The 19,023-nt window shown below is 56.0% G+C and overlaps 1 protein-coding gene across 3 annotated transcripts in view; it reads left to right on the top strand.

Annotated features, from left to right (window-relative positions):
* The first annotated feature begins 1,661 nt into the window (after positions 1-1,661).
* Positions 1,662-19,023, top strand: part of SSBP3 (single stranded DNA binding protein 3) — a 72,385-nt gene continuing 55,023 nt past the window's right edge. For 2 of the 3 annotated variants that reach the window (XM_068140661.1, XM_068140658.1), the window contains exons 1-4: positions 1,662-1,921; positions 2,057-2,129; positions 2,342-2,403; positions 3,079-3,163. In XM_068140661.1, the coding sequence (XP_067996762.1) occupies positions 1,866-1,921; positions 2,057-2,129; positions 2,342-2,403; positions 3,079-3,163 (276 nt within the window). In that variant the 5' untranslated portion in view covers positions 1,662-1,865. The remainder of the gene's footprint in view (positions 1,922-2,056; positions 2,130-2,341; positions 2,404-3,078; positions 3,164-19,023) is intronic. The other variant, XM_068140660.1, reaches the window with a different exon arrangement.

Raw genomic sequence — 19,023 nt, 5'->3', positions numbered from 1 at the left:
TTTGTGAACATCTCACGTGCTGCTGGACGGTCAAATTTATCCCATAGCCTCAGTCCCAGGGGAGGCTCCTGGTTATTTTTGAGCCCATCAGAGCAGCAGAGCAGGAGGATGCAAAGGCCTAGGAGACACAAAGTCTGGGATTTGTCTGGCCTGGCCCTCCGGACTCTGCTGCAGAGGCACGCATGGAACACGGTCCCTAATGCCTCATCATCTCTGCTGTCACCCCAGCCCCCTACCCTGCAAAGTGAAACCTCGTGCAAAGCACCAAGTCCTCTCTTTTCCAATGAGAGGATCTCAAACACGTTCAAGTTCTGATCCCTTCCGACCTACCGCATTGCAAGGAGTTTTTTTTTATTCCCCTGCTTGGTTCTAAACCTTGCTCTAAAGCGAGTTTGGCCCTGCTCAGGCAGGTCCCCACGGCCATGCACATTCCCACGGGGCGCAGGAGCACTCCCTGCCGCCCCGGGAGTTACTCCTACGCCCCGCGCCTCCCTGCCCTCGCGTAGGGCCCCGCTCAGACTTTCTGTGCTCCTCGGTGTTTTGCAGGACGGGGCTCCATGCGCGAAACCTCCTGGTTTTAACGTTCGGCAACTAATCACATAGCCCCTACCCAGCGCGCAGCCGCCGACCCCGCGGGGTTTTGTTCAGCGGTTTGGAGGTAGAGGTGAGGCCGGGGCAGGGCGGGGAGGCTGGAGGGGGAAAGGAGGGAGAAGAGCTCCTTGAAGCTCTGATTTTTTGTGCTGTCGCAAATCTGTTCCCGTGGAAACTGCCACCAGCGAGTGGGAGTGCTGGGTGGGCTCCCGCGTGCCGGCGGGGCCAAGGATGCAAAGCCCAGCTGCCCGAACAAGGGTGCCTTGCCCGAGCCTCCGGCAAACCCCCGGGCAGGGGCAAAAGTCTCCCCACAACCCACTCGGAGGGACCCCAGCATGCCAGCGGGGCTGGGATCCTCCCCCATCCAGACCAGAATTCTCCCCAAGCCCAAGGAGATGCTTTTCCCCCCATGTTTGTAACGGCAACCAAGCGAAACCAAGCCTCGCCCCAAGAGGAGAGGCGCTGAAGTTGGCAGCCTGAAGCGGGGAAACTCGGCCCCAGGCTCCCCTCAGGGCTCCTCACAAGGCAGGCGGCCTCGCTCTGAGGTAACCGCCCGCAGCGCTGAGCTTGGGGTGAGGGACCTGGCGGGGCCGGGTTGCAGGCGGTGGGAGGTGGAGGCTGGTCCTCGCCCCCGCCTCCCACCGCCTCCAGCCTGGCCCCGCCGGGTCCCGCCCGGCGCCGCGGCCAGAGCAGAGGCAGCGCCCGCCCGGGCTCAGCGCCGCTCCCTCCTCCCTCAGCAACCCGGCGGGCGGTTTCAAGTCCCCCCTTCCGAGGTCTCCGCGGCGCCGGCCAATCAGCGGGCGCTGCGCGCCGCGGCCCGGCGCCTTAAAGGGACACAACGCGCCGCCGTGCTGGGAGAGTCGAGTTGCCTATGGGCTGAGCTAGGGGCACTAGGACCGTGCGGTGACCGCGCTCCCTCCCTCCTTTCCCCGCCGCGGGAGGCCGCCCGCCCGCCGCCTCCGGAGAGGGGGGTGGGTAGGCGTGTCGCGGGTCGGCCCCGCCCTTGCTCGGTGCTGATTGGTGGCAGCTAACGCCCGTCAGCTGAGGGGGGGTGGTGCTCGGCGCGGCCACGTTCGGGTGCGCGGCCAGCGGCGCGGCGGGCGCAGCGAGCGGCGGCGGCGAGCGCGGGGCGATGGGGGCGCGGCGGCGGCCGGCGCTCTGACAGCCCCCGGCGCTCCCTCAGCGACAGGCACAGCGGCTCCCGGCGGCGTTTGTGGTGGTGGTGGCGGCAGCGGCAGCAGCAACAGCGGCCGCCCCCCTCCTCGGCGCGGACCATGTTCGCCAAAGGGAAGGGCTCGGCGGTGCCCTCGGACGGGCAGGCGCGGGAGAAGTAAGCCGGAGGAGCTGGGGGGGAGCGGGGCGGCGGCGACGGTGATGGGGCGGCTTTGTGTGGGGCGGGAGGTGTGTGTGGGGGAGATCCTCCTCCTTCACTTGCCGCCGCTGACCCGCCGTTCGGCTGTTGCAGGCTGGCGCTGTACGTCTACGAGTACCTGCTGCACGTCGGCGCCCAGAAGTCGGCGCAGACCTTCCTGTCCGAGGTGAGCCCCGCCGCCCCCCGCGCCCTTTGTGCGCCGCCGCACGCACGCCCGCCCTCCATCTTGCGCGGGGCGGCGGCGGCGCCGGGGGGTCGCCACGCGTGGGGGGCCCACGCCCACTCGTGACCACCCCCTACCCGCCGCCACCTTTCCCTTCTCCACCCCCACCCCCCTACTCCACCCCACACACCCTCTCGCCTTCCTCTCACCCGCAGATCCGGTGGGAGAAGAACATAACGTTGGGCGAGCCCCCCGGTTTCCTGCACTCCTGGTGGTGGTAAGTACCGGGGATGGGTCTGTCCGGGCGGGTGGGAGCGCGCACACGCACCCGGGACCTCCTCACGGCTGCCTCCCCCGGGCTGCCCGAGAGCCCTGGAGTGGGGTGTGGGAGTTGTACTGGTGGAGCTCGGCTCCACGGGGTGAAGCTCCGGTGACGGCGTGAGTCAGCAGCGGCGAGCCCCACACCGCCTGGGCTCCTCGCTCCCGCTCCCCGCAGGGTGCCGAGGAGCGGCGGAGCCAGTCCCGGCCCCGCGGGAGCGGGCGGGGAGGCGGCAGGCCGGCTGGCAGGCCTCCTGCCTGGCAGCGCTCGGGGACAGAAAGCCGCTGGGCATGAGCAGAGAGCCCGAAGTTATGATGGAGCAGTTGGGAAGCCTGGGGGCTGGCAGGTTGAGGTGGCAGCGCTGTGGTGAGGGCTGGAGAAGTCCCCGAAGCGCCACGGGTGTTAGCCCTTTTAAAGGTTTCTTTTGCCTCTTAAAACACCCAGTGTCACCCATCCCGGGGGAAGCAGCGGTGTCAAGCTCGGACATGCAGCCGCTTCTGGCCGAGGTCCGCTCCCTGACCGTGGGCCTAGGTGGGGTGGGAAGCTGCTTACCTCCACTGACCCCGCACACTGTCTTAATGCGGGAGCCCTGACGAATAACCATCTCCTCTCTTGACTTTCTCCACCACGCAGCGTGTTCTGGGACCTTTACTGCGCAGCTCCCGAAAGGCGAGACACTTGTGAGCATTCGAGTGAGGCGAAAGCCTTTCATGACTACGTGAGTAACAAGTTTCTAATCCTCGCGGTAATTACGGTGTTGGGGAGCTCCGGCTTCTCCCTGTGCACCGAAAGCCAACCTTAGCTGCCCGGCAAAATCGTGGTGGAGTTTTTTTGTTGTTGTTGTTTTGTGTTTTTGTTTGGTTGTTGTGTTGCCTTTTTTTTTTAACCAACAATGTTCTGATTTGACTGCACAGTCTTTCATAATGTTGCAATTATGTAAATTGGGTCTGATAGTTATCTTAAGCACTTAAAGGCGTTCTGGCTATTGGTGGAATGAAGAAGTTTTGCATAGCAATGCACAACAAAGCATTTTCTAGGGAATGGATGGTGAGATACTTAATGCTCAGGACATCTCAAAGAGTGGGCAGATTGGGTTGTGATGGGGAGGAGGGGGAGAATCCTCCAGTTTGCTGTTGAATGCCCTCAAGGCTGGGGGGGCCTTGGTTGCCTACCTGAGTCCTCCCTTGAGACCAAGGTAGAGGGGTCTTTGCTCGTTGAAGGTGGTGTTGTGGACCCCCTTGGGTTGATGATGTGCATCTGGTCTGTTGTTACTGTGTGGTGTCCTCTGCAGGAGTGTCAGCATTGCCCAGGTGCGATGCTCTCAGGGTGGGATGCTGGGGCTGAGGTGCTTCCCCAAAAAGACTCTTCTTGGAAGGGGTTCCTGGCATGGTGGTGGCTCCAGTGGGCAATGGGTGGGCTGCCTGCTCTTGGTCCCCGCATGCGTTGCCTGCATCCGCAGCGTCGGGAGGAATTTGCATCAAAGGATTAGTCACCTGGCTGTGGGCTTGGACCCTAGTCAAGTGAGTTTAAACCCTGTAGCAGGAGCTGGTTTTGTCTGCTCTGGGGAGCCTATGGTATGGAAACCATTTTTCCTCCCTTCCCAAGTTTCTCGTTGCCTCAACATGCCTGGATTGGGATGCGCGAGGGAAGGTTTGCCAGTGAGCAGCGCTGGGTGAGCATCTTGGGGACCTCTGCGCTTGCGCCTGTGTGCTGGCCCTGGCTGTGGCTGTTGCCCTGGGGTGCGGGCAGTGCCAGGCTGTCAGCGAGCCTTGGCTGGCTGCTGAGCTGCCCCTCTGCTGGAAAACTGCCCATCCTTCCAAAGCAGATCTGGGTGTTTGTCTGTCTGTCTCTCCCCAATGCCACTGTCTGCATTGCTTGTTTTTACTGGGTCGGATTAAGATGGTGAACTCCTGAACCAAAGGGTCACAGCAGATAAGCAGTGGCACATCCACCAGTGCTCAGCTCAGCATGGCCAGTTGCTCACTTCCTGGGCCAAAACCTTGGTGTTTTGGAGCTCAGGTGGAGCAGTAGACTGGGGAGGAGAAAGGCAAAGGTAGGTCTTTGGGCAACAAAGCCACAGGTGAAGATAACATTAGCAACCAAGACATCATAATGCTCCGTTTGCAGCAGTCTCCTTGTCATGTCTGAGGATTTAGTGTATTTAGAGAAATTAATCTTTTTTTAGCTTGGTAATAATTCTAACAATAGGCCTGAGTGCATTAGATGATTCGCGTAAACTTCTTTTAATACACGTTGCTGTAAGCTTACAGTGAACAGGCACAATCCTGATTGTTTTTAATTCCTGCTCTAATGCAGTTTTGTAACAGCCCTAAGTGCTTTACCTTTTGGGTAAAGAAGATTTTTCATTCCCCTGCGCCCCTGGGCTTGGTGGCACTGATTTGGTTTCCCTGGGTGTGTTTTGGCCTCCAAGCGGAGGCTGTGCTCTGTGGTGTGGCAGGTGGCAGCTGCTCGTGGCGCAGCCCCTCTCCGAGGAGCGGCGTTTTCCCGTCACGGCGTGTACTTTACAGGGCGAGGGACCTGCCTGGCCAAAACTTAAATATTGACCAAACAGCCAAATGATAGCTCTGGGAGTGTGAATGGTGCCTTGTTTCTTGCCAGTCTCTGTGTGAGGGCAGGCTGCTGGTAGTGGTGAGCACGACGGTCAGCCTCGTTGACAGGCACTGGAGCAGGCATGCAGTTTTTTATCAAGTACCAAACCCTATAACCCATCAGTGGCCTGTGGCAGCTAAAAACGGGGCACAAGCCCTGAATAGGGCTGGATCAGCAAGGCATGAATCAATTCATGTGGTGGTTGTGGTTAAAAATATCCCAATACAAGCCTTGGCCCAGGTTGATAGAACGTGGTATTTACACTTGGCCAATGATGAGCAACCTTTGTATGGCTAGTTTGGTGTTTGCCCAAAATACGGCATTTATTTACCCAAAGATGATATATTCACTGTGCTGTTCTAAAGACAAAACCAGGGTGATGCCCTGGGGAGCAGCACAGTGGTGCTGGGCCAGCTGGGGCTTGGCACAGCACCCTCCTGTAACCAGTGTTGGAGGGGTCCTTGCCTGGGAGTTGTGTCTTTGGGAGGGGAGTGCTTCATTAGCAGGGTGCTAACAGTGGGATTTGCATGCTGTGCCGTTTCCACTTCATTTCCTAGTGTAACTGTGTGAAAACTATTAGAAGCAGCAGGACAAATCACCAATTTCCCCCTCCAGTTCTTCATATTTAAGTCTTCAGCAATAAGAAAAAAGAGAAATCTCAACCCTCCTCTTTGGGAGACCCTTGAAAGCTGTGGGCTCTTGCTATGGCTTTTCTCTTGAGCTGGAACAAAAGGCTGCTGGTAGAAAGGTGCTTCTTGGGAGAGTGGGGATGGGAGCTGGGATTCACCTGGCAGGAAGAATGTTGCCTTTCTCTTTCCTTTGGACTGCCTTGTGTCTCTTAACACAGCTAACAAGTTGTGCTGGTGCAAGGTTTACTAGTTGGCCTCTCCCAGTTTCATCAAAAGAGTTTGTCCAAGTTAACAGAATCACTCAATATATCTGGTTGGAAGAGACCTCCAAGCTCATCTAGTCCAACCCTTCTTGATCCAGCACTGCAGGGTCAACACTAAACCAAGTCCCTAAGCACCAGATGCTTGAACACCCCCAGGGATGGTGACTCCACCACTGCCCTGGGCAGCCCATTCCATTGTTTGAGAACCCTTTAAGTGAAGAAACATTTCCTAATATCTATCCTGAACCTCCCCTGGGGCAGCTTGGAAACATTTCCTCTGGTCTTGTTGCTTGTCATCAAGGAGAGGAGGCTGCCCCCTTCCTCGCTCCAGCCTCCCTTCAGGTAGCTGTAGAGAGCAATGAGGTGTCCCCTCAGTCTCCTGCAGCACCACGAGCACCCAGTGACTCCTAAAACTCCCCCCACGGGCACTGCTTTGGGTTCCTGTGCTGGGCAGAGCCCTGGGGTGAGCATGCTGGCATCCCAGGATGCTCCTACCCCTCTGCCCCCCTATCTCCTGGAGCCAGTGGGCTCACAGGGGGCTCTCTGGGCACGAGAGGGGATTTCAGGCACTGCCTTGTCGGGCTGCTGGCTGGTGGTAGTTGAGCATTTCAACACCCTGAAAGCCAATACAATTTGAGTTAGCAGTGATGACTGCCAGTTTAAATACCGCAGTGAATTTCTGTCAGAGAGGTAATACATAGGAAGGGGAATTGCAGAAAACTTGATCACCAGAACCACTTCAGTCGATTTTGGCCTCGAGCTACAGAAAATGAACTTAAATCTAGTTGGCTGTTGCTGCAGACTTTTTGTGGTATGGCTCTGCCTGCGTGGCCAGCTCAGGAGAGTTAAAATTGGGGTAGCTTCTGACTGACAAGAGACCTTTTGGCTTCATCCTTCCCCTCCTTCCAGCTGCCCACTGAGAAGGACCCACACCTGGGAGCATTTGAAATGCTGTTTTCTTTGCAGTGCAAGATGTACAAAGTGGTGTCTTCAATTTGCCCTTAATGCAAAGCGTTGATTTACTTCTTTTCTGGACTTTGGAAAGCTGTTGCAGTTCTGACTTGGGTCTGGAAGGATGCTCTGCTGCGGTGGGGATGGTTGCTGCTGGAAAGGTGGCAAAAGATGGTGTGTTTGGGGCTTGTGCTCTCCCATCCTGGTTGAGGATGGCCAGGGCTCTTCCATTTTCATCACCTGAACTGAAGCAGTTCCACTTGGGTTGAGGTCTTGCTGAGAGGGCTTCTGAAGTTTCTGGATAGGTACAGCTTTCAGGCTTGCATTGGTGTGTGAGACTGCTTGGTGGGGAACGAGCTGAAACCCAAGGGAACTGAAAGGGTTTTAGACTGTTGGCAGTACAAACTGGGAGTGTCACCCAGGCACTGGAGTTTGAACCCTAGCTGTTTCCTCCACTGTGAGTGCCCTCCCAGCCATGCTTTGGAGGTGAGGCATGGGAAATGGTCCTTTTCTGCTGGATCTGCCCTGGCTGGCTGTGGGAAAGGCTCCCATCCCAGTATAACTGCCTGGATGTCCCTGGGTTGCAGGGGAGCATCTCCTTGTCACAGCATCTTCTGTTCCTTGGGGACTGTGGGGCCACCTCATGGTTTGGTACCTCAGCAGGTGAGATGGCCATGTGAGACCTCTCCTGGGAGGAGATGCTCTGCATAAGGGTTTCGTATGAGTGTGTCCTATGTCAGGCTGTCGTCTTGATCAGCAAAAGCTGTGAGCTCCAAGCACCCACAGCTGCATGGCACGGGTGTGGAACCAGCAAGCACAGTCTTAGTGGTGGTCGTCCCATGAGTGCTCCTGCAGTGGTGTGGTGGCGTTGGTCCCATGAATGCTTCTGCAACATGCCCTTTGCACCCAGTGTATTTGAAAGATGCTGTGTAGGAGAGTAGGTGTTTTGGGACAGGTTTGGCACAACAGAGGGACAGGGTTTGGGAACAGCTGTGTGTAGCTCCAGGAAGCCCCCATGAGCGTTGCCTGAGCCCTGGTGGTGGGGCTTAGCTAGTGGTACATGCAGCTCCATCCCATCTCTTCACAGGACTGTGCTCCATCTGGGCTCCATTCAGCTTGGCTCTGCAGGGACAGGGTTCCCCAGTAGGTAACCGGAGAGAGGAGTTTCCTTTGGGAGTGGCGGGCTGCCAGGAGCAGCTGCAAAAAATTCCCTCTCTTGGCAGCCTGCTGGGCTCAGCCTTCCCTCCCACTTTCGGGTCCTGGTGTGCCCATTCCTCTTGTTAGTCTTAGTGTCTCTTAAACTCTGTTTTTACTGGAGTGCCGGGCAAAGTTGGCTTAGTTTAATTTTGTATTTTAAACACTCATCTGTGGTGACAGAGCAACCTCTGGTGCTGTGCTTCCCGCTGCCCCGTGGCAGGACCGGGGCGTTGCAGAGCAGCACCTTTCCATGGGTGATGCTGATGGAGAAGCCTCTGGTGTGAAACTGGAGGTCAGAGCCCAGAGCTTATGTCTTAGTCTTTGACTGGGGAGCCTAAATATTTATCCTGTTCTGTCCCTAATGAAAACAAATTGTCAACAGTTGTTCAGTAACTGACTAAATTAAAATCTGTAATTAGTCAATTAGATTAAAGAGTTGGCACAACCTGATTGTATCATGCTGGTTAGGTTATTAAGAGAAAGGGTGTGATTTTTAATTACTGAATGCTAATTTTGACAGTTTCAAATGGAAACAGACGTTTCCCCCCCCCCCCCTCCTTCTACCCCACCCCAAGTGCCTCTGCAAAAGTAAAGCAGGGGATGGATATTATGTCAACAAATGATGTGAAGATGCAAAGTTTCTCCAGCTCTGATCCGGGAGGGGTTTTTATCAGAAAGCCCGGGGTGGGATAGGAGGAAAGGGTGGATTTCTTCAGTCCTGGCTGGTGATGGGAGGGTGGTTGGGGGTTTGTGCCACTCATAAGGACCCCCTTATGCTGGAGTGGTTGCCTGGGTTCTGCCCGGAGAGGTCCTCCCTTTGCTGTGCCCATCGCTGGTCTTGGTGTGCGTGGGTCAGCGTGGCCTCGCCTTGCAGCAATGAGGCAGATTTGAGTCGTCTTTATTTTCTGTGGGGTTTTGTATGATTGTAAATCCCCTCCCCCTTCCCAGTGCTCGAGAGGGGCAAAGCCCACAGCAGGGAGGAGGAGGAGGAGGAAGGCCTGACTCGGTAAATGCTGCAGCCCGGCGCCATCCCATTGTTTGCCCCGCACGGCCACGTGGGCGAGCGCGGTGGGGCCGGCGAGGGGACCCGGCACGGTGGGCTGCGGGGGGCCTCCGGCAGATGCTCGCTTCTGGGCGAGCACAAAGCTTCCCAGCCCTGCCCTCCGCTGCTTTCCGGGGTCCCTTTGGAGGAACGAAGAGGGCGAGGGGTTGCGAGCGGCCGTGCCGTTCCGTGCCGGTGAGGCTGGCCAGCCGTCTGGCGCGGGGGTGGTGGTGGTGGGGTCCCCGTCCTGCTGCAGCGGGCAGCGGGGAGGTTCGTTAGGTCAGGACGCTGCGTATTGGGTACGAGTGAGGCTTTCCTGTTCTCCTGATCATTTCCTTCCTTACCTTGGAAACTTGGATTTTCTCCTACCTTTTGTTCCCTATTTTTCTCTTGCAAAGCCGTCCATGGATCTGTTGGAAACAGCTGCCGGAGCCAGTGCCGGCAAGCAGGCAGGGCTCCGGCTCTTTCTCTTCTTTCACTGTGCAGAGCCAGCACCACCTAAAAGGCACCCGGCTGTGAAAAGCCCTCACTGACAGGGGGGTGCTCTAGAGAGGACCCGGGGGAGCTGCTGCAGCAGCAGCATTTGTCCCTCTTGTATCTGGGGATCCATATACAGGGAGGGATAGCAGAGCGAGGGTTGCAGTGCCTGGAGCAGCTGATGCTCCCCCCAGCGTATCCAGCCCAGCTGGTAGTGGGGTCTGCTCCACTGTGCCCGCAGGGACGATGGAGCTGGCTGTGTCCCCATGAGCATCACGTGGCCTTCTCACCAGCATCCCACTCACAGGTCAGGTTATGAAACTCCTGCTGAAGCTTCTCCTCAGCTCATGAGCACATTCCCCCTTATTTCCCAGCAGCTTTCCCCTCCAAGTCATGACCCTGCAGACCCGTAGGGGTAGACACCCCCCTCCTTCCCCAGGGCTGGGGGCCTCGGTGGGGGAGAAGCAGAGCTTTGCTCTAGGCTGGCAGGGAGTGAAACTGGCTCTTGGCAAGTAAACAAATACCTCTCCTCCGCCTCAGTTTGGGGTTTGTTTTTCTTCTCTCAAAACTCCTGCTCGTGGCCACAAGTGCCAGGAGCTGAGTTCAAAGCTACAGCTGTGCAGTCAGGGGGGCAGGGGGTGGTGTTCCAAAACACAGGGTGACTGCTTGTTGGTGCTGCTTCCCGCACAAGTTGGGAAACAGCTGTCCCCACCCTCCCACCCACTGCCACCTCCCTGCTCCCAGCCCTGCATCCCACGGAGGTGACACCCAGCCCCTGTGCCTGGCTAAGGCAAGAAGGGCACCTGAGGAGGGGGCTTTGAAGGGTGAGGTTTGGGCAGCTCCCCCTGCAGTAGGGCTGGCTTTTCTTTTGTCTCAGTTCTGTGTGTTCAAATCGGGTTTTTGGTTGGTTTTTCTTTTTCTCTGTAGAAGAGAAGAAATTCCCATTCCTGCCTGAGTTCAGTGCTGCGTGCAGGGAGGCTGTTAAGAGCAGAATTAAGCAAAACAGATCTCTGTGTGTGTGCGTAGAGATGCAGTTTGATCTCTGCAACGTGCACAATTACGGTGTACGCAGGGATGCAGATGGGCAGGGGGGCACGTGCCGACGTATTTGCTGCGTGGTTGGGGTGCTGGAGCAGAGCAGTGCTTGCCACCCAGCCATCAAGTGCTCTCCCACCCGCCTTACTCATCCCTTTCCGTGGCTATCACGGCCCTGACCGGTTGGGTTTAGCCACCAGTTGTTTTTAGCAAGGTGATTTGCACTCCTGAGTTGCAGGCGGGAGGCTGCGGGGGCCGTCTGTCTGTCCGTGCGTGAGGCAGCGCCGCTTGCGGCCTGCCACCTCAAGATAAAGTCCAAAGGAGGACCTCTGGCTGTGTCTTAAGCTAACATTTGCTTTTTAATTTTTTTTTCCTTCTTCATGTTTCTGCATCAATCCTTGAACGTTTGCTCTGGCGCCTCTTCTCCTGGGGTGCGGCTGCTTTCTGTAGTGAAAATGAGTTCTCGCTGCCCTCCTGCCTGCCTCAGACAGGCCTTGGGCTGGGGGCTTTTGCCTCTCATTTTCCCTGGGTTTGGGCTGGTTTCTTACAACCTCCCAGAGCTGAGCTTGCACCTAGAAATGGGATGGGGTTTTTTGGCGACAAACTGAAGCAGTGGATGCGCTGCAGCAGCTCTGCATTGCTGGTGAGTGTGACTTGCCTGGCATGGCCATGGTGCCAGCATCCCCTGGCATTCCTGGCATCCCATGGTGACGCCAGCCAGCCCAGAGCCAGTCCCTCCTACCTGAACTGGGTTTTCATCTGCATTCCCGTCCTGCCTGTGCAGCTGCCATTCCACCCAGGGCTTCTAGTCCAGCACTGATGGTTACCCAGCAAGGTGAGTGGCCAGCTGGCATCCTGATCCTCCCAGAACAGCTTTATTGCAAAGGTGTCCCCAGCCTCGACTTTCCTAATTTATTCATTTCTGGTGACTAAGGTGGGGAAAACCCCTGTGTCACCCCCTCCAGGCAGCTAGCAGTGCCAGGCTCTGCCCCTGGGCAGGCAGGGAGCTGCTGCCTGCCCTGAGCACTCTGCCTTGCAGCTCAGCTTCCGGGCTGAGGAGGAGCTGGGAGCTTGGGTTGTTGTTTTGGGGGGTTTTAAGTGGAAAAAAACAAAAAACAAACAAAAAAAAGTAGGCAGTGCAGGCTGAGGAAGGGGGCAGGGCGCTTCCTCCAGCGCACCCTGGTTTGGGGTGAGCAGATAAGGCTGCACCATCACGCTGGCAGAGCATCCTCCTTGCCCTCCCCAGCCCTTGCTGGGTGCTCCTCCCAGGTTTTAGGGGGAGTTCTACTGGGATAAAGGCAGCCTGTGCAGCTTGGGGACTGCGTGAGCCCCCATATCCCTCTTTCTGGGAGCGATGCTTGCAGTGAGGAGCAGGAGAGGGAGAAGTGCTTCCCTCCCCCTGGGCTCCTTTCTATGGGAGAGCCGTGCAGCTGGTGGGGTGTAAATCATACCCAGCGCCTCCCCCGCCCTGCCCTGCACCACCACCCATCTGCCTGTGGGGTGGGGAGGAGGGGTCATGGCTGGTAGCAGCACTGGGATGACTTTCCATTAGATCTTCAGCGCCCCTTGCCCTTCTGCATCCACAGCAGCTCTGGGAAGGAGCGGCTTCTCCCTGAGGTGCCTGTTGGTGATGGACTCTTTGACTGCTGAGGTCTTCTGCAGGCTGTGAACCAGGAGCTAAGTCTGGTTTTACAAGACCCTCTTGGGGTCTGGTTTGAGGCAGGGGCAGTCACGTTGGAATGCTTTGCCTCCTCAAGTTGGCTTTCAGCAGGGGTGTGTTGGGTAGGTATAGCAGGGAATGGAGGTGGGAACTCCTGAGGAAGCAAATACTGGTCCACTGTACACACTGGCAACTTCAGCCCAGCCCAAGTGGCAGTTTTCCATGGAAAATCCATGGCTTTGTTGTACCCTGGGCATCGAAGCACTGGTAACACCCAGGTGCTTCACACCTTCTCCTCTGGAGAAAAGGTCCCAGCTGGGGCTCCCAGGGCTCATTTCCTCATTAAAAGCATATTTACTCCCTTTTCCCAGAGCCCTTCAGGGTGTTGTGGCGCGTCCTGACAGCTTGTCTGTCCTTACCTGCAGTCATGAAGGAGTTTCCAACATGACTTACATAAAGCCTTTGTACTTGGATTGCTCCACTGTGCTGCACAATGGGTTCTTTGTCATCTTGCCAGCTAATTAATTTTAACTTTTACCCTTGCTCCAACACGGTGCACTGTCTGCCTGCTCCATGTGAAGCTTCCCCCCATTCCTTAAGTGTTCTCCATGCAGTTTGACTTGTTGCTGCTGAACATGGGAGGAAACAGCTGGCCCGGCTGGTGTTCATCTTCTGGAGAAGGAGCTGCCCTCAGGCTGCTGCCAGGGCCGAGGCTAGTGAAGAAAAAGCCGTTAGGAGGCTGAAGTTTTCTCCAGTGGCTTGTTTCTCCTGGCTGGCAGCTGAAGGTCCCCCTGGAGAACATCCTCTGATGAAAATAACAGGCTCTGCCTCCCCGGCTGGTGATTGGCACTGCATACATCTTGCAGCCAGGGGTGAAAGCCTTGCCTGCATCTTCAGGACAAAAGCCCTTGTGCTTGGGAACGTGTGTGCTCTGAGGTGTGACTGATCATTTCTGCAGGCTCAGGCTCTCTTTGGTTGCCTCCTGATAACCAGGTTTTTTTTCCCTTGCATCCTGTGGGCAAACTTCTGCAGCACCAGCTCCAGGCACTACTGCTGCATCCCTAGTGTAGAAGGGAGCCTGCTGCTGGTACCCCCCAGGATGCTGCAAGAGACCTGAGCATCTCCCAGGGAAGAACCAGGAGGGATATGACCTGGTGGGAGAAGCTCAGGATATTGTCTTTCCATGGTTAGGAGGGATGGGGATGACCACGTGCACAAACATCAGCTGGATTTGCAGCGATGGGGCTTGCATGGGGGTTGGTTGGGTTCATGTGAGCAGTGCTGGGGCAGAGGGGACCTCCTTTCTGCTTGGGATGGGGACAGTGGTGGGGCAGGGAATGGTTGGGTTCATGTGAGCAGTGCTGGGGCAGAGGGGACCTCCTTTCTGCTTGGGATGGGGACAGTGGTGGGGCAGGGAATATGGAATTGCTGCCTTTGTGTTTAATCTGGTTGTGACGATGGCTGTTAGAGATAATGAATTTTGCCGGTCCCCGCTGTTGTAATGCAAGAACCCAACTGTCTTTCAGCACTGCGAAGGTCACTCCTCTTTATTCCTGGTTGTAAATTTTGCTGGTTACAGATGTTTGAGGTTGATGGACATGGCTAATTAAGTTTCTCCTGCCAGCCAGTTGGCAAGTTGTGGGGGTGCTGATGTAGGGACAAGGTCAGAGGGTGGGGTGATCATGCCAGCATCCCCTCAGCGTGGTGGCCCAGCCATGAACCCACCTCACCACAGCCCCAGAGCAAAGAGGGACTGGTTTCATGGGGACCCTTGCACCTCTCTTTGTGGTGGTTTTGGAGGAGGGTGGTGGGAAGAAGACAGCATTGGGAGCGACTTTCCATCTTGCTGCCCTCATTTTGAGGGAATATTCAGTGGGAATGGTAGCACTTAACTGTCCCCACCCTCATCTGAGAGCGGGAAGGGCTGTGGAAAAAAGATCCCCTCGATTTTTGCCATCAAGCTATCTGTGACTCCAGCACCAGCGGAGGCTTTTTCTTTCCCAAAGAGATTTTTACCAAGGAAAAAATACCTTGCCGGGTGGCAGAGCCAACACCCCCACACCCACTTAGTACCTCAGGAGGGGCAAGAGCCTGTTTTGTAGGGCTTGAGGCCGGTGTGCTCACTGAGCCAGGCAGGAGCTTGGCCGCGTGCACTGCCCACACGCTCGGAAGGCAGCACATGCTGCTGAGCCTGCCCGGCTCCCCCTGCGCACCTCATCTACACTAGTCCACGTTTTCTTCTCCTGTCCATGCCTCTTTTTACCAGCCCTCCTGTTTGCTTTTTCTTTCTCTCATTTTTTTTTTCTCTTTCTCTCTCTCTTTTTTTTTTTTTTTTTCTTTCTCTCTCTCTTTTTTTTTTTTTTTTTCTTTCTCTCTCTCTTTTTTTTTTTTTCTTTCTCTCTCTTTCTCTCTTTTTTCTTTCTCTCTCTTTTTTCTTTCTCTCTCTCTCTCTTTTTTCTTTCTCTCTCTCTCTTTTTTCTTTCTCTCTCTCTCTTTTTTCTCCTCTCTCTCTTTTTTCTCCTCTCTCTCTTTTTTCTCCTCTCTCTCTTTTTTCTCCTCTCTCTCTTTTTTCTCCTCTCTCTCTCTTTTTTCTCCTCTCTCTCTCTTTTCTCTCCTCTCTCTCGCTTTTCTCTCCTCTCTCTCGCTTTTCTCTCCTCTCTCTCGCTTTTCTCTCCTCTCTCTCGCTTTTCTCTCCTCTCTCTCGCTTTTCTCTCCTCTCTCTCGCTTTTCTCTCCTCTCTCTCGCTTTTCTCTCCTCTCTCTCGCTTTTCTCTCCTCTCTCTCGCTTTTCTCTCCTCTCTCTCGCTTTTCTCTCCTCTCTCTCGCTTTTCTCTCCTCTCTCTCGCTTTTCTCTCCTCTCTCTCGCTTTTCTCTCCTCTCTCTCGCTTTTCTCTCCTCTCTCTCGCTTTTCTCTCCTCTCTCTCGCTTTTCTCTCCTCTCTCTCGCTTTTCTCTCCTCTCTCTCGCTTTTCTCTCCTCTCTCTCGCTTTTCTCTCCTCTCTCTCGCTTTTCTCTCCTCTCTCTCGCTTTTCTCTCCTCTCTCTCGCTTTTCTCTCCTCTCTCTCGCTTTTCTCTCCTCTCTCTCGCTTTTCTCTCCTCTCTCTCGCTTTTCTCTCCTCTCTCTCGCTTTTCTCTCCTCTCTCTCGCTTTTCTCTCCTCTCTCTCGCTTTTCTCTCCTCTCTCTCGCTTTTCTCTCCTCTCTCTCGCTTTTCTCTCCTCTCTCTCGCTTTTCTCTCCTCTCTCTCGCTTTTCTCTCCTCTCTCTCGCTTTTCTCTCCTCTCTCTCGCTTTTCTCTCCTCTCTCTCGCTTTTCTCTCCTCTCTCTCGCTTTTCTCTCCTCTCTCTCGCTTTTCTCTCCTCTCTCTCGCTTTTCTCTCCTCTCTCTCGCTTTTCTCTCCTCTCTCTCGCTTTTCTCTCCTCTCTCTCGCTTTTCTCTCCTCCTCTCTCTCGCTTTCCTCTCCTCCTCTCTCTCGCTTTCCTCTCCTCCTCTCTCTCGCTTTCCTCTCCTCCTCTCTCTCGCTTTCCTCTCCTCCTCTCTCTCGCTTTCCTCTCCTCCTCTCTCTCGCTTTCCTCTCCTCCTCTCTCTCGCTTTCCTCTCCTCCTCTCTCTCGCTTTCCTCTCCTCCTCTCTCTCGCTTTCCTCTCCTCCTCTCTCTCGCTTTCCTCTCCTCCTCTCTCTCGCTTTCCTCTCCTCCTCTCTCTCGCTTTCCTCTCCTCCTCTCTCTCGCTTTCCTCTCCTCCTCTCTCTCGCTTTCCTCTCCTCCTCTCTCTCGCTTTCCTCTCCTCCTCTCTCTCGCTTTCCTCTCCTCCTCTCTCTCGCTTTCCTCTCCTCCTCTCTCTCGCTTTCCTCTCCTCCTCTCTCTCGCTTTCCTCTCCTCCTCTCTCTCGCTTTCCTCTCCTCCTCTCTCTCGCTTTCCTCTCCTCCTCTCTCTCGCTTTCCTCTCCTCCTCTCTCTCGCTTTCCTCTCCTCCTCTCTCTCGCTTTCCTCTCCTCCTCTCTCTCGCTTTCCTCTCCTCCTCTCTCTCGCTTTCCTCTCCTCCTCTCTCTCGCTTTCCTCTCCTCCTCTCTCTCGCTTTCCTCTCCTCCTCTCTCTCGCTTTCCTCTCCTCCTCTCTCTCGCTTTCCTCTCCTCCTCTCTCTCGCTTTCCTCTCCTCCTCTCTCTCGCTTTCCTCTCCTCCTCTCTCTCGCTTTCCTCTCCTCCTCTCTCTCGCTTTCCTCTCCTCCTCTCTCTCGCTTTCCTCTCCTCCTCTCTCTCGCTTTCCTCTCCTCCTCTCTCTCGCTTTCCTCTCCTCCTCTCTCTCGCTTTCCTCTCCTCCTCTCTCTCGCTTTCCTCTCCTCCTCTCTCTCGCTTTCCTCTCCTCCTCTCTCTCGCTTTCCTCTCCTCCTCTCTCTCGCTTTCCTCTCCTCCTCTCTCTCGCTTTCCTCTCCTCCTCTCTCTCGCTTTCCTCTCCTCCTCTCTCTCGCTTTCCTCTCCTCCTCTCTCTCGCTTTCCTCTCCTCCTCTCTCTCGCTTTCCTCTCCTCCTCTCTCTCGCTTTCCTCTCCTCCTCTCTCTCGCTTTCCTCTCCTCCTCTCTCTCGCTTTCCTCTCCTCCTCTCTCTCGCTTTCCTCTCCTCCTCTCTCTCGCTTTCCTCTCCTCCTCTCTCTCGCTTTCCTCTCCTCCTCTCTCTCGCTTTCCTCTCCTCCTCTCTCTCGCTTTCCTCTCCTCCTCTCTCTCGCTTTCCTCTCCTCCTCTCTCTCGCTTTCCTCTCCTCCTCTCTCTCGCTTTCCTCTCCTCCTCTCTCTCGCTTTCCTCTCCTCCTCTCTCTCGCTTTCCTCTCCTCCTCTCTCTCGCTTTCCTCTCCTCCTCTCTCTCGCTTTCCTCTCCTCCTCTCTCTCGCTTTCCTCTCCTCCTCTCTCTCGCTTTCCTCTCCTCCTCTCTCTCGCTTTCCTCTCCTCCTCTCTCTCGCTTTCCTCTCCTCCTCTCTCTCGCTTTCCTCTCCTCCTCTCTCTCGCTTTCCTCTCCTCCTCTCTCTCGCTTTCCTCTCCTCCTCTCTCTCGCTTTCCTCTCCTCCTCTCTCTCGCTTTCCTCTCCTCCTCTCTCTCGCTTTCCTCTCCTCCTCTCTCTCGCTTTCCTCTCCTCCTCTCTCTCGCTTTCCTCTCCTCCTCTCTCTCGCTTTCCTCTCCTCCTCTCTCTCGCTTTCCTCTCCTCCTCTCTCTCGCTTTCCTCTCCTCCTCTCTCTCGCTTTCCTCTCCTCCTCTCTCTCGCTTTCCTCTCCTCCTCTCTCTCGCTTTCCTCTCCTCCTCTCTCTCGCTTTCCTCTCCTCCTCTCTCTCGCTTTCCTCTCCTCCTCTCTCTCGCTTTCCTCTCCTCCTCTCTCTCGCTTTCCTCTCCTCCTCTCTCTCGCTTTCCTCTCCTCCTCTCTCTCGCTTTCCTCTCCTCCTCTCTCTCGCTTTCCTCTCCTCCTCTCTCTCGCTTTCCTCTCCTCCTCTCTCTCGCTTTCCTCTCCTCCTCTCTCTCGCTTTCCTCTCCTCCTCTCTCTCGCTTTCCTCTCCTCCTCTCTCTCGCTTTCCTCTCCTCCTCTCTCTCGCTTTCCTCTCCTCCTCTCTCTCGCTTTCCTCTCCTCCTCTCTCTCGCTTTCCTCTCCTCCTCTCTCTCGCTTTCCTCTCCTCCTCTCTCTCGCTTTCCTCTCCTCCTCTCTCTCGCTTTCCTCTCCTCCTCTCTCTCGCTTTCCTCTCCTCCTCTCTCTCGCTTTCCTCTCCTCCTCTCTCTCGCTTTCCTCTCCTCCTCTCTCTCGCTTTCCTCTCCTCCTCTCTCTCGCTTTCCTCTCCTCCTCTCTCTCGCTTTCCTCTCCTCCTCTCTCTCGCTTTCCTCTCCTCCTCTCTCTCGCTTTCCTCTCCTCCTCTCTCTCGCTTTCCTCTCCTCCTCTCTCTCGCTTTCCTCTCCTCCTCTCTCTCGCTTTCCTCTCCTCCTCTCTCTCGCTTTCCTCTCCTCCTCTCTCTCGCTTTCCTCTCCTCCTCTCTCTCGCTTTCCTCTCCTCCTCTCTCTCGCTTTCCTCTCCTCCTCTCTCTCGCTTTCCTCTCCTCCTCTCTCTCGCTTTCCTCTCCTCCTCTCTCTCGCTTTCCTCTCCTCCTCTCTCTCGCTTTCCTCTCCTCCTCTCTCTCGCTTTCCTCTCCTCCTCTCTCTCGCTTTCCTCTCCTCCTCTCTCTCGCTTTCCTCTCCTCCTCTCTCTCGCTTTCCTCTCCTCCTCTCTCTCGCTTTCCTCTCCTCCTCTCTCTCGCTTTCCTCTCCTCCCCCCCCCCCCCTTTCTCCCAATCTCCCCATTACCTCAGCCAGCAGCAATGTTTGGGGCTCCCTGCTTCCGTGCATCCTAAATGGGGTTTATCCTCCCAGAGGAGGCATCCATGGTCCCCTCTCACCCCACTGGGATGCGATCCCTGGGTGGCACGGAGGCTGTTTTTGTATTCATGTTCCTTTCTTGTTGCACAGCACAAACCCCATGGTCCTCGTCGTGGCTTGCTCCTGGCCTCTCCTTGGTCGCATCCGGCCTGGTGGGGCGGCTGCGGGCGTCCATCGCCTCTGTGCCGGCGTCGCTGCCATCTGTCCCCCTCCCGTGCGGCGCCGGCCTGGCGGCTGCCTGCCACAACACCAGCAGCAGGGCTTGCCCAACCTCTGCGTGGCCACGAGGGCTGCTTCTTCAGATTCGAGGGGGGGAAAAAAACCCAAACCAAACCAAAGTTC

Source organism: Melanerpes formicivorus, unplaced genomic scaffold, assembly GCF_026170545.1.
Source record: "Melanerpes formicivorus ecotype bairdi unplaced genomic scaffold, bMelFor1.0.p_v2 SCAF_7, whole genome shotgun sequence".
NCBI classification, from domain to species: domain Eukaryota; kingdom Metazoa; phylum Chordata; class Aves; order Piciformes; family Picidae; genus Melanerpes; species Melanerpes formicivorus.
The sequence above is the reverse complement of the archived record's forward strand: the minus strand, read 5'-3'. Positions and strand labels throughout refer to the sequence as shown.